At 37.5% G+C, this 14,476-nt stretch overlaps 1 protein-coding gene across 1 annotated transcript in view; it reads left to right on the forward strand.

The window, feature by feature from the left end:
* The window catches only part of LOC138697067 (uncharacterized), a 175,879-nt gene that overhangs the window by 64,428 nt on the left and 96,975 nt on the right, over positions 1–14,476 (forward strand). Inside the window, exons 5-6 of the mRNA XM_069822662.1 lie at positions 2,708–2,901; positions 9,482–9,735. Of these exons, the coding sequence (XP_069678763.1) occupies positions 2,708–2,901; positions 9,482–9,735 (448 nt within the window). The remainder of the gene's footprint in view (positions 1–2,707; positions 2,902–9,481; positions 9,736–14,476) is intronic.

Consider the following 14,476-nt stretch of genomic DNA (forward strand, 5'->3'; position numbering starts at 1 on the left):
CAGTGTCTCCAACAGAGTGTAATACGGAAAGTCGCGAAAAAGTAGTTGTAAATCCGCTAGATTTCTCATTATCAACAAAGAAAGATTAAATTTTGTCACTATGGGGTGCTAAAAAGGTCACTAAATCCCTATTTAAGCAATATAAAAGTTAAAAGAAATTGTTGTTGAAAAAGAGTTAAAATCGCTAGATTGGCAACACTGAACAAACTTGTATAACATGGTCCGCGCATCACGTATTTCACCTGTTTATGCGATGTTGCCAAATCCTTTTCACGTGAACTTAGATTGCATTTGAACCAAGGTAATTTGATCGCAGAAAAGTTTTATACAATAGAAGAAGTGTCTGAACTCGGTTTACTTTTCGATCTTCGATCAAAGTTGATCTTTAGTCAGGGAGTTTTATACAATTGGGCCTCAGAGTATCGTCATAGTTTCTAAAAATTGTTTCTTTTTAAATTATAAGTATTGTGACATTTGGCGTTAATAAAAAGTCTTGCTGTCACTTATGAAGAATATTGTTCGGGTAATTTTCATTAATATTATTCTTATGAAAGTCCCTATCACAGGGATGTCAAGGTCAGAGCACGTGAAAGACTCTACGTGCTCCGAAGCGCTCACGAGTTCCAAAGAATCTATTCTGGAGGCAGTAGCAGTTAAAAAGAAGGGGTGAGCAAAATGAACTCTATTGGCCTACCACTGCAAGGTCAATTAAACTGCTCTTCAGTAATAGATAATGTGTTACGCTCATACAAGAAAACAAGAAATAAAAGCATGTTTTTCAGCACATACTTCTCTAATAAATTCAATTAATTATAAAATAGTAGAATATAACAAATAATAAACATAGCTCTTCTTTAACTGAAATAGTTTTACATAATTCGGCTTATAATTACCTAATTATTGTTATTAACTGTTACATAATCATGTACTACTTACATGATCATCAATTCCGGCACATCCGGCGACGCTGATATAACCTCTGCAGTTGCGAGCGTCGTTAAATAAAACATAAAAAGATAAATATATATATATATATATATGAGCATCATCACACTTTTAGAAACAAATTTAAATTCCTGACTTCTCGCGTTATGTCCGGTGAAATGTTGTTTCCTTCAGCAAAATAATTTCTAATGGAAGACTTGAATTGGCTAACATTCCAAGTCCATTGAAGTAAATTTTTCAGTACCGCAAAGAAACTATATAGGCTTGCATTATGGGTATTGAAATAAATATTTGTATGATCCAAAAACACAGGCTTAGAGTCGGACTTAGGATATTCCGTTTTACATAGTGATAGCCTATGTAAAACACAACTTGTTAGGGAAAAAGTCGAATTCGGTAAATTTTGGACTTGGAATGTTTGTCAATTCAGGTATTCAGTTGTGACTGTGTTGGTATATTTTCTGGGTTTGATGAGTAAGGATCACAAAACAAATCCTACTTGGGCTGGAGCAGGCCAATATCTTTAAATCGTCTATGGAACTCTTCTCAGATATTTTTTAAAACATTGCAGTATTTTATACTATTGAGCAGAAGTTCAGTGACTGAAGGCGTTGAAATTATAAAATTTGTGCTGTGAGATCTGTGACATCCACAATGAAATCTTCATCTGAAAGCTTTTAACAATATCTGTCGACACAAATTAATTGATTCTTTCCTTGCCATCTCAAATTCAAAACGTTCAGATGCTCTAATATATCCTTGAGAAAGTTACGTTCCTCGATCCATGTAGTCAACTAGTTCTGGACTGTCTCTGTTTTTCTATTATGAATTCTGATAAATATTCACGTAATTCAAAATACCTGGACAGAACAATATCGTAATGGTAAGAAACATCGTCAAACTGAGACTACATGTACGTAAATCTGGACAATTTATGGACACAACTCGTAACTGACATGTAACGAGTCTACGCCATTAGCAGCACACACTTTTGTTTGTACTTTATTATGTAAACATAAATACAATGCTGTAAGGAAGAAGCTCTACAATACATCTTCACATACGTTTACTACTATTTAATGTCACAAAAAATTAATTTGAATATTATATCATTCTGTAGATGAACTAATAATTTCAGGGGTTCGACACTGCTTGTCTTTGTAACTAAATAATTTCCACAAACCAACAAAGAGCATCACCTCATCTTTCACCTACATAAGAAGGTAAGAGTCTAGTCAGCCTGAAACTTACTGAACGACTTCATCAGTGTGTAATGTACAGCCCTTGTGTTCACCAGTGACTTCTACCTGCGTGCCTTACGTGCTGGCTATGGGCACGTTTGCGCTCTCGTTGACATCACTTCCCTATCATAATTCAAAGATAAGAATTAAAATTTTCACGTCGTACAGCAGGTTTATACTCAATTAGATAAAAAGATGAAATACCGACATATTGGAAGAGTTACACATTAGTTTTGTTATAGAATATATTGACTCAAACAGGAACAATTGGAAACAGAATGTCCAAAGAATAGACCGATTCCGTATATCCCGTCAACTTCTGTATTATCGTCCTATCTGACTGATTAGTAGGCTAGCTGTTTGTAACTATCCCCATAGCAGGTTTTCACCTGGCGACGAAGAGAAATCCACTCTTCGAAAAGTTGTGTTAAAATTTTGAAAATCAGCTATGGAAAAGTCCAAACAGCTCAACCATTGACGAAATCCTTGCTTGCTACGAATTATTTTTCTCCCACTTTCAGCGGAGAAGAACCCGTCCCTGGAGGCAGAGCGCAGCTTCCAGATTCTGCACCACATGGCAGACAATCCGGAGTGTCTGGGGTACCTGCTGCGGGGGCTGCTGGCCCACATCTCTTCTCTTCTGCTCTTGCTCCAGAAGCTCAACGAGACGTCGCTGCACCGCAGCATGGCCGCCCTCTTGCATAACGTGCTCAAGGTTAGTCGCTTCACGGAATCAAACAGCGTATTCCGAATCTCATCGGACCGGTGGACAACAATGACGTCACGCTGCAGCGAAATAGGAAAAAACTGCTGGAAGGATCGATGGCTGTCATGGCGACTGTATAAGTTGTTGTCTGTGCTACGCTAGCAAAATTTTGCTAAATTTCCATACTGCCATCTCGTTCAAAGAAAAGAGAGCATAAACACTCTATTTTTGAACCGGTAGTAATAACTGGTCCGTTAACATGTTCGCTAATAAGCCATTAACATATTGTTTTTACGTTGTGCTCATTACAAACAATACAGCAGAACTAAAGCAGAACACACCGCCATGACACAACAGTGCACGATGTCATTCGTCTGCTAATTCCCGCTCTATACAAGAATCAATCAGATTCACTGATGGCGGCTGATGGAGACTGCCACCACCTCTGCAAGCTGATGGCACCGGTGCGACACCAGTGGAGCATCAGTTACGCCATCGGCGAAATTCGGAACACCGTGATGCCATCAGATTGCTCAGCGCTGAGATTCGGAATACACTCAGAACTTGTAGCTATAAACCTCTCATTACGACAATCCGCTAAAAGTGTATATGTACGGTAGTAATGTTGCCAGATCTTTCGAAATCTCGGAAAGTGTCCCTATTTTCAAAGGTATTTCATAAAATCCTAAATTTCTTTACAATATTCCGAAACTTTTTAGTTCTTGTGCTATCCAATTTGTACAGTGCAATGTCACATGAGAATGCTTAGGAAAGGAAGTGTCAAGTCCAAAGAGATAGCATATCAGTGGTGTTGAATAGCAACCTCGTTTGTCAAAAATATGAACGAATAAGATTTCACTTGATTTATATCAGGAACTTTTCCCGAATCTCTTGTCAAGACATTTTAGGTCAAGGTATAGATAAAAACTCCATAACAACTCCATTATTTAATTTTCTTTCAGACATTTGTTCGTTTTGAAGATATTTAAATGCTCTTTCGCTCACCTGTAAAATTGAATTTTTTTACATCATCGATATAGACCACTCGTCCGTCCGATTGTGGAATATGGAGCGGTTTGCTGGCACCCTTGTAGAAAGTATCAAATAGAGGCCCTGAAGAGGGTGCAGAAAAGAGTAGTAAAATTCTTCAAAAGGGGAAAAAACCATGGTTTCGAAAAGGTAAATAAAGAGGGTTGGGACACCCTTGTGGCTAGGCGTAAAAAACCAAGACTTTGTGCAGTTTTTAAGCCGTATTCAGAGCACAGGGCTTCGGAGGGGATATAGGACGTAGACTTGACGGACCAATATATTACTGGAGGAGATATCACAGGCATAAAATTAATTCATACAAGGAAACATAGGAGTGATGTAGTGAAATTTTCGTTCTTAAATATAAAAATAGATGTTTGTAACCAGCTAAATGCAACGCATTTTGAGGATTGTCCCCTAACACATTCTAAAGGGTAATAAAATAATGTCCACACCGTGGAGTAACGGTCAGCGTGTCTGGCCGCGAAACCAGGTGGCCCGGGTTCGAATTCCGGTCGGGATAAGTTACCTGGTTGAGGTCTTTCCCGGGGTTTTCCCTCAACCCAATACGAGCAAATGCTAGGTAACTTTCGGTGCTGGACCCCGGACTCATTTCACCGGCATTATCATCTTCATTTTATTCATAAACTAGATGTTGATACAGCGTCGTAAAATAACCCAATAAAGTAAAATAAATAAAATAAAATAATAACTTAGGAAGACTGGTGTAAATAGCAACGCTTTAAGAGAGGACAGACTGTTGTAGATTAAAATTACTGTTAATTCGGAAGAAAGGATTATTACTATTATTTAATTGCTATGACTATTATTATCTATTATGCTTATTATTATTATTAATGTTATCATCATTGTATCTAAGCGTTGTAAACAACATAGTTACAAGTAATATAAAGAATAAGAACTTTTAAATATTCTTAAAATTACTGCCTCGCACCTGTCTGTCTGTCATTGTTTCCCCCCTCATATAAAAAAAAACGAAGTCGTCATGATCACATGTAACGAATCAAATTCGCTATTTCAAAACCATGGTCGTATGAGAAATATAACATGCAGGATACAGGTAGAAGCCAGACCAGAATATTGTTACCCGTGGCAGAAATCGGAACATATCTGTGTACAGTAGTAGTAAAAAAATCCGGACCGACCCTTGTAGCTGATACAAAAGAATCCTGTGCTGTGTATTATGTCAAACTGTGGTAATTTCAATATGGATAGTGAAGCCAGAGGTATGTACTGCTATTAATGTAAAAATACGCAGTTATCTTTGCCGAATAGAGGTAGAAATGTAATATTGTTGCCAGATGAAAGTAAAGCTCTCAAAGTTTTTTCGTCTGTAAGTTTGAGGCACTGAATGAAACAAAAGACGGCAAGAATCGAACAAATGCAATAAATTTCATTGTTACAATTAATTATACAAGATGGATGTGTTTTGTGACTAGCAAAATTTGAATCTGCAACTCTGAAGTCAGCTACAAGGGTCGGTCCGAGTTTTTTTTTTTTTTTTTGCCATCCGCCCAACAACCTGCGGCTTCCTACCTATGGAAGCATTATTGCCAACATATCGCTCTACAATCTCGCTAACTTTTCAACAAAAAGTAGCTAAATCTCTCCAAAGTGTGTTAAAAAATTCCCAGAAATGTCCCTAAAAATTAATAATAAATATCACTAAATAAAAATAAGAAAAATATACATATGCGGAGAAAAATACAATTTCCTCGTCGTCACCCTCTTCTGCGGAGTCTGGTTGTATTGTTGACGGCTGTGATGTTTGAGGTGGAAGGTGTGGGAACAGTTGATTGTCAATACACTGCACTTGATCCAATCATTGACACTACATTTTCTGGCAAATTGTAAGTTTGGAAATTTTCACCCAAGCGTTTGACCACATTTTTTTTTTGTGAAACCTAATATTTTTTAAATCTTATATATTAAAATATATTAAAACCAGCAAAAACTACAGTTTCACTTGCTTCACACGAACTGTCGGCACAAAATTCTCAATTGCCGCAGGACGGTTCGGAGTGGAAAATCTCCACGTTGCGGGGAAGAACCAAGAATTAGTTGGAGCTCACTACTCGTCACGTGACAATCAAAGTTGCCGCCGTTTATGGGTGTTGGAGCAGTAGCATTGAGAGAGAGAGAGAGAGAGACCTAACCCATGAGAATCATTGAATCAGCATCTTTCACTCCTGATCACAAATTTATGAGATCAGGGCTTTCACGTATGAATCATTAGACGACTCAGTCATGCACTCATGCCTCTTCTAAAACTAAGAAGTGCATGACTTCAATTGAATATTTTAACTTAAAAGAAAGGAAAAAGTTGAAGAATATAAAAATCAGCAGAAAAGTCGCTAATCGTATTTTACAAAATTTGTCGCCGAGACTGATTCAAAATTCCCTAGATTTAGCGACTTATCGCTAAATATGGCAACACTGTATGAAAGATGACAAACATCAGCGTAGTCAAGGCCAGGGGTAGTAAATAACATTCTGGTCGGGTTATATGAAGTCCACACGTTAGAAAACGCATGTTAATTTTAAAGAAACGAGGCTTGGTGAAACAGTCAACTTTTAAAGATCTCGTTAAAATTAAACGACCCGTATATTGACGAGTTCGTGCCGATTTAAAGAAGCTTGGTGAAACCGGCCATAAAAGTAATAACGTAAACCAAAAGCAGGACAAAAACTGCTCTCATTGCAAACTCTCAGGAGAGGTTGAAAGAAGATGTGCAATGCGATTCTAAGCTTCTTACTAGTTTAAAGGCATGAACTAATAAATTCCTGTATTTATTTAAGATTTTCTGTTGAATTGCGTAGTTTGTTAGTCTATTAGTTAGTCCGTTAGTTAATTAGTTATAAGTAGAAAGGAACTAGTTATAAACTCAACTGTTCTGTATCGCAACTTTCGCAGATCTAGAAATACAGATCTCAATTTAAAAGATAACTTCTTTGAGTTAGCAGGCGATCTTATTCCTACAGCCTACTGCAATTAAGAAACTTTCCTCAGATTGTGGACTGCGTGGAACTTGAAACGAGTTACTTCTCTACCTTCTAGTAATTAATTTGTCTTTATACTTAATCTCCAATGTTTACTTTGAGCGTTTCTTTGTAACAGCTTCTTAAGGTATTTCATTTACTTCATCCGTCGTACAATGGTTTCTGCACGCGCCGGTGCATAGTCCACGTAATTGCTTAATGTTTCACCATTGTCCTCTATACATACAGATTCTTATTTAAATATTCTCGGAACGGGAAGACTTGCCAGCAGATTCTAATTCCTTCTGAATGTATATTTTTGTGCTCGAAGTCTTGATGTTTTCACATCTAAAATTATAATCTACATCAGTGGTTCTCAATCTGGGGGTCGCGTAAAGAGCTGAGGGGGTCGCGAGATCGTTTGAAAAATGAGACAAAAACGCTTCATGGACATACACGTACTGTATGTTCAGAAACATAAATAACATTTAACAAAAATAAAAAATCAGTAGTTATAAACTAAAGTAAAAAATAATAATTTTAATGCGACAAATGTGTCTGGAATCCGAAATCTATATTCAACATCCTATACATGGTGATATCACTATAAAGTTCAATGATAATTCTAGTCTTTGTTTTAATGACAGTCCTAGACGAGAAGCTTATTTTGCATAAATATGAGATTGCAAATATTACAGTGAAGTCATTATATATTTATTTTAAATAATTTAATAGTTCATCAGTTATTAATTGAGTTTAATATACTCCGATGCTGCTGCTAATATATAAAATGAAATATTAACATATTTTTTAAAATGAAATATAAATACTCCTTAGATTTATTGCATTAAAATGCAAATTTCTTATCAATATTTCAATATATATTTACCACATTAGGTGAATACAATAATTTTACGCCTTTTTATACGTATTCATATTTGGACTAACGTTTTAGTTTCTTACATATAGAATTATCAGGTCCTATTATTATTATTATTATTATTATTATTATTATTATTATTATTATTATTATTTATATTGACCACTAATAACATTTGACAATTTAATTTGGTTATAGACTTTAAAGGTCCCGCGCCGTGGCGTCGTGGTCTAAGGCATCCTGCCTGGGACTCGCGTTACGGAATGTGCGCTGATTCGAGTCCTCATGAGGGAAGACATTTTCTCATGAAATTTCGGCCAGTGTATGGGACCGTTGCCCACCCAGCATCATGATGCACTTGGGGAGCTATGATAGGTAGCGAAATCCGGTTGCGAAAGCCAGCTAAAACGTATCAGGGGATCATTGTGCTAGCCACACGATACCTCCATTCTGGTTGGATGATCGTCCACCTCTGCTTCGGGATGTGGGCGTGAGGCCAGCAGCCGGCTGGTCAGTCTGGGCTGTAGCGCCACGGATTATTATTATTATTATTATTATTATTATTATTATTATTATTATTATTATTATTATTATTGACTTTGATGAGTTAGGTTAAAAGATATATTGCATGATTAAAATAATTTAATTTTTTGAGAACAAAACAAGTTAAAACTGAACAGATTAAAATTATGTAAATTATTTACATTTACATAATTTTAATCTGTTCAGTTTTAACATTTTGTTTTAAAAATTAAATTATTTTAATCATGTAATACGCCTTTAGCCAAATACTTCAAAGTCCATAACCAAATTAAATTGCCAGATCTTATTAGTGTTCAATTTAAATAATAGTAATAATAATAATAATAATAATAATAATAGGCCATGTATTGTGGGTCCCTATCACCACGGCATGGCGCGTCCTCAGGTTGCGGATCGAGGAGAGGCCTCCATATATGGAGGGTAGCTGTGAATACAGTATGTTGAATAGGAAGTCGCGGACAGCCGATGAGGGATGGTCCTCCAGCTTGGGGGTTGGGCGAAGGGCTAACAACCCATCACCGTAAAAAACAGCTTGTTACGAATCTTTCAAAAAAGCCTCGGAATGGGACTGATTCTCTGGCACGACCACAGCAACCGAAAAGACAAAGTATATGATTATGTCTCGTGACGAGAATATTGTACGAAATGGAAATATAAACATTGGAAATTTATCTTTTGAAGAGGTGGAGAAGTTCAAATATCTTGCAGCAACGGTAACAAATATAAATGATACTCGGGAGGAAATTAAACACAGAATAAATATGGGAAATGCCTGTTATTATTCGGTTGAGAAGCTTTTATTATCCAGTCTGCTGTCAAAAAATCTGAAAGTTAAAATTTATAAAACAGTTATATTACCGGTTGTTCTTTATGGTTGTGAAACTTGGACTCTCACTTTGAGAGAGCAACATAGGTTAAGGGTATTTGAAAATAAGGTGGAGCATCAATGACGTCATCGGTGGAATTCGGAACACCGTGATGTCATCGGATTGCTCACCGGTGAGATTCGGAATACGCTCAAAGACTAGAAACAGGAATGATAACAACGCAACGCGGCCGCATTTTCCCATACAATTATTAGAGAATGATCGTGTTGTGAGTTTCCCCGTATAGAATGAGAGTTTGTGTCTTCCTCAGACTGCCATAGAGACGTACGGCATCCCGCAGCAGCCCATGGAGTCTGAAGAAGACACCAAGTCGCGACGCAAGGAATTGAGCGCCGCTCTGTGCCTCCTGCTCAAAGTGTGCCTAAGTCTGATACACGGGGTCCACGACCTCCAGTACACGGCCATGGTCACCATCAACAAGGTGATCGACGCCTGCGTGGTGCACCGCCTCACCCACGTCAAAGTCAAGGCATCGGAGGCGCTTCAGCATCCCTGCAACGAAAGGTAGGACCCACACCCATTAAACGTTCATAGTAGTAGCACAGTCTAGTATATACATTCACGAAGCTCAATACGTAGTAAATATGCATCCATAGATAGTTTCTAACCACTAGGATCGCTACTATCATCTCATTACAGACAATGCGAAATAGTATCTAGTACCCTCACAACTCATGCTTTGTGACTGTATATACTGCCCGTGTCTACTTCCTGAGCTGTTTCTTTGCGGGGTGAGACGCAGAGCGGGAGAGTAGGAGGTGCTGGGTACTGCATGTGCCTACTACCCTACGTTCAACACATCGGCCTTTTCAGGATTCCTTTCGTCAGCTATGGAGCAAGATCAGCCATGGACAGGCGAATGTATAGGCTATCCCCTCACAAAACAAATTATGTCCTACTCATCAATTCCAGTAACTAAACACTAATACCAGTGGTAGACTACAGTCTCTACTCGAGATTATCGACCTAATCGCGATTACGGTTATCACGTGTACACATCCTAAACTCTTTCCTATGGCAGTGTTTCTCAAACTTTTTCCACCGCGAATCCCCTTTTAATCTAAAGTGTAACTGCGGAATCCTTGTAATATTTTATTAGTGTTTAATAATTAACAGACAATTGAAAGCTAATATCTCAATAATTCTGTTCAGTGGGACGAATGTATTTGCTTTTTAAGCCTGCAATCTGGTTTTAGAGCGGAAAGTTGTAGTCTCATTTCTACTGTACTTCTGCATTCTGTCTTTTCGATATTCTGTTTTAGTGAACACATACGCAGAGAATCCAGTGATGAAAGTGATAAGTATTATGGGTATTTTCCGTTTTAGATGTTCATTAAACATATTATTATTACGCATATTAGGCCTATTGGAATATTATTATTACGAATATTCATGGGTTATTATTATTATTATTATTATTATTATTATTATTATTATCGGTGGTTTTATGTTATTATTGATTCATATTTTCGTAACATTTCTACATATTTTTATAATATCCACTAAGTATAAAATAGCCACCGGAGCAGCCCAGTCGGCTAAGGCGCTTGCTTATCGATACAGAATTGCGCTCGAGCGCGGGTTTGATTCCCGCTTGGGCTGATTACCTGGTTGGATTTTCCCCCGAGGTCTTCCTCAACCGTAAGGCGAATGTCAGGTAATGTTTGGAGAATCCTCGACTTCATCTCGCCAAATACCATTTCGCTATCATCAATCCCATCGATGCAAAACAACCTAGTAGTTGATACAATGTCGTTAAATAACCAAGTAAAAAAAAGTATAAAATAACATTTAAAATCATATAGGGCTCACGGAACCCCAGAACATACTTTGAGAAATGCTGCTCTATGGTAATTCAGCAGTTGTCCAGACTGAAGGAAGAGTGGCCTAGTGTGTACATACATTTTAGGAAATCGCCATCAGAGATAATAGCGATAGTGGCAACCACGATTAGAGTATCCAGTATTATAACCAATAAAGATCCCTGCGATGGCATAGGATAATGTTTTCAGAACATATAATATGCTGCCGTGCCGCCACGCTGCAGCTCCCGTGACGGTCCGAGCAGACCTAAGAAGGGTGGTTATAAGCACTAGGGAACTCTCTGTTCAGGACGTGAGACACGGGCAGTACTAGACTGTGGTAATAGTGCATTTTTTTTTTCTTAGAGGAGGGCCCGCAGGCAGGCACCTCATCCTTATGCTTATTGTGCAACCTCCCAATGTTGTGATGTTGGTTGACGTCTATTTAGGATCGCTCATCAAACTCATAATTCACAGAATAGTGCCATTGTATCGATTCAGCCACACCATTCAGTCCTGAATGGAGATCTAATCCTCCGCTTTCCTGTGATGTTGTTCTGCGACCTCCTCAGATCGACGGCATCTGTTCGCAATTCATGTGCTTGAATCTGCATTCAAGTGGAAGGCGGGATATTTAAAAATCTACTTCAAAGATGAGGCGTGTTTATGATTAATATAATATTTTTCATTAATATTTCTATGTATTTTAAGGATAGTCTCTATTTCCATGTCTTACAGTGTTAAATTCCTTAATTTTGAGTGCACTTTTCTCAGAAGTTGACGCGTCGTGGTCTAAGGCATCCTGCCTAGGAGTCGCGTTACGAAATGCGCGCTGGTTCGAGTCCTCACGGGGGAAGAAATTTTCTCATGAAATTTCGGGAAGTGTATGGGACCAGTGCCCACCCAGCATCGTGATGCACTTGGGGAGCTACGATAGGTAGCGAAATCCGGTTACGCAAACCAGCTATAACGGCTGGGGGACTCATCGTGCTAACCACACGATACCTCCATTCTGGTTGGATGATCGTCCACCTCTGCTCCTGCATGTGGCCGGTGAGGCCAGCAACCGGCTGGTCGATCTTGGCCCTTCGTTTGCTGTAGCGCCACTGATTATTATTATTATTGTTATTATTATCATTATTATTATTATTATTATTACTATTATTATTATAAAAGATAGAAATGTAGAAAAAATAGGGCATAGTAACATACCTGTATACAACCGGTTAAAGAAATTTAAAATTCCACTTAGCGGTTGGCCAAAAATTCATAGGTAACATTTTTTGCATTAAGAATTACAGCAAATTATTTTTTATTTTTATTGAAGACATGAACTTACTTTTAATCTATTGTGTAAAATGGTATCACATTGATATTATATATTAATTTCAGTCTTCTGGGTACAATACTTTCTGAGAAAAGTGTACCAATGCCACAAAAATAAGAAAGTGCAGAAAAATGGTGTCAAAGTTTTCATATCCAACAATGTTAAATTCCTCAATTTTGGTTACACTTTTCTCAGATGTGATAAAAGATACAAATGTAGAAAAAACACGGCATATGTAACATACTTTTATGTATACAACCGGCTAAATAAATTTAAAATTACAGTGAGAGGTTGACAAGAAAAAAATGTTCATTAATATCTGTTTTTGCATTAAGAATTACTACAATATTTTCGCTGAAGATAGGGCTAAAAGCTGACAATTAGAAGAAATAAAATCATATTTTCATTTGCACATATTAAACTACCGAGAAACGATAAAAACCAAAATTTCATTTTTTGTCAAAATTTGGTGTACTGTTAGTTTTTCTTAGTTCTGTCTAAAACCACTGCTACTTTCATAGCATTCAATCAGTTGTAACTCCTTAAGGTCGATAATCGGATCCAAGTTCATAAGACATTTTACGATCAAAATAGCCTATAGAACTGATTCCTATACTGGGTGTTCATTTCAAAGTGTGTCATTACGTCACTGTTGGTGAGTCAGCGGTTTGAAGCGAGTTTCAGCTTTTATGTCAGAGAAGTTGCCTATTAATCAAGGCGTTCAATCTGAACTTAAGAATGTGTACGGTATAACTTGAACGTCGTAGCAACAGATGGCGGTCTGTACCGTCTGTGTGCTACTATAACCTCTTTCGAACTGTGTTTTGCACGGGCAAGTCGTACCCAGGGTATTTGTTATCATCGGTTGCGTACGGCAACATTCCACAATACAAATCAAATACTCCGTGTCCATGTTGACCGTCGAAGTTAATGTCAACAAATACTGTACGTAAGTAATCGTCTTAACCCTCTTCCCATATCCCGACAGTAAGAAAAAAACTCACCTCAGTACGTGTTTCCAAACAGTTCACATTCCTGCCACTACCGGCGTTACCGTACGTATCGGTAAGTACTCTTCGGAATGAACCCCATACTTGCCAGGCAACTTCTCTTGCACATAGGTAATACGCCTCTGCGGAAATGTAGGACGATTGAATTCTCTAGGCTCATCGGCTAGCCACATGACGACATACAGCGAGCCATGACACTTTGAACTGAACACGCAGTAGTGTGGTTAATTAGTCGTGAATCACCCTGTATCCCCTCATTTAATAAAAATCACTATCGACCAGTATTATGGGGACAAGATATACATACAATGTTTGTGTTTTCTAAATCGATCTAGCGTCATTAAATACAGATTTTCAATCGAATTATGTCCATTTTTAAAACAAAATATAAAACCTGTTATTCTGTTGGAAATAAAAAAAGTCTGATATGCCCATATTTCATGCGTTTGTAAATGGGTTAAGTTGTAGGTTATAGGTATATGCCCACATTATTTTGCTGTGTGACTAACTTGTTTCTCATCGTATTGAAATGTTCACTCTAAATCAATAAATGCATCTGAAAATGATTTCATATTGCTAAATGGTTCCGTTATTTGTGCAGTGGTAAACGTTTTCGATGGAAACATGAAATTCACGCGCTATTTATATGATTGATATAATAATGGACCACATGCTCAACTCTCGGCAATTCCGTGCTAATTTCACATCCCTCTGCTTCGTTTTACAGCTCGGGGTGATGATATCATGTATGCTGTTCGTAGCCCTCTGAAATTACCCCAAGGAATATGCTGGAATAATAGATTAATACGCATGAAATTTGTGGAACATATTATTACAAAAAAAAATTCCCGGGTTTACTTTGTGTATGGAAATGTTATTTACGCCAATGATAATCGGATATTGTAACCAGTAATTCCTACTCGAATTGGGAAACTGCAATCCGTGAATCTGTTTTAATACATAATTCATTTCACATCGGTAAAATATTGTTTCACGTGTATAAAGATCAGAAATAGAGCTGCTCATTTATTCGAAGTTCATGCGAGTATTTTTCGGTACGCAGAATTTTTGACTGAAGTCTAATTGCTTTACTAATTTGACGGCTT

The sequence above is a fragment of the Periplaneta americana genome, chromosome 3 (assembly GCF_040183065.1).
Source record: "Periplaneta americana isolate PAMFEO1 chromosome 3, P.americana_PAMFEO1_priV1, whole genome shotgun sequence".
Lineage (NCBI taxonomy): Eukaryota > Metazoa > Arthropoda > Insecta > Blattodea > Blattidae > Periplaneta > Periplaneta americana.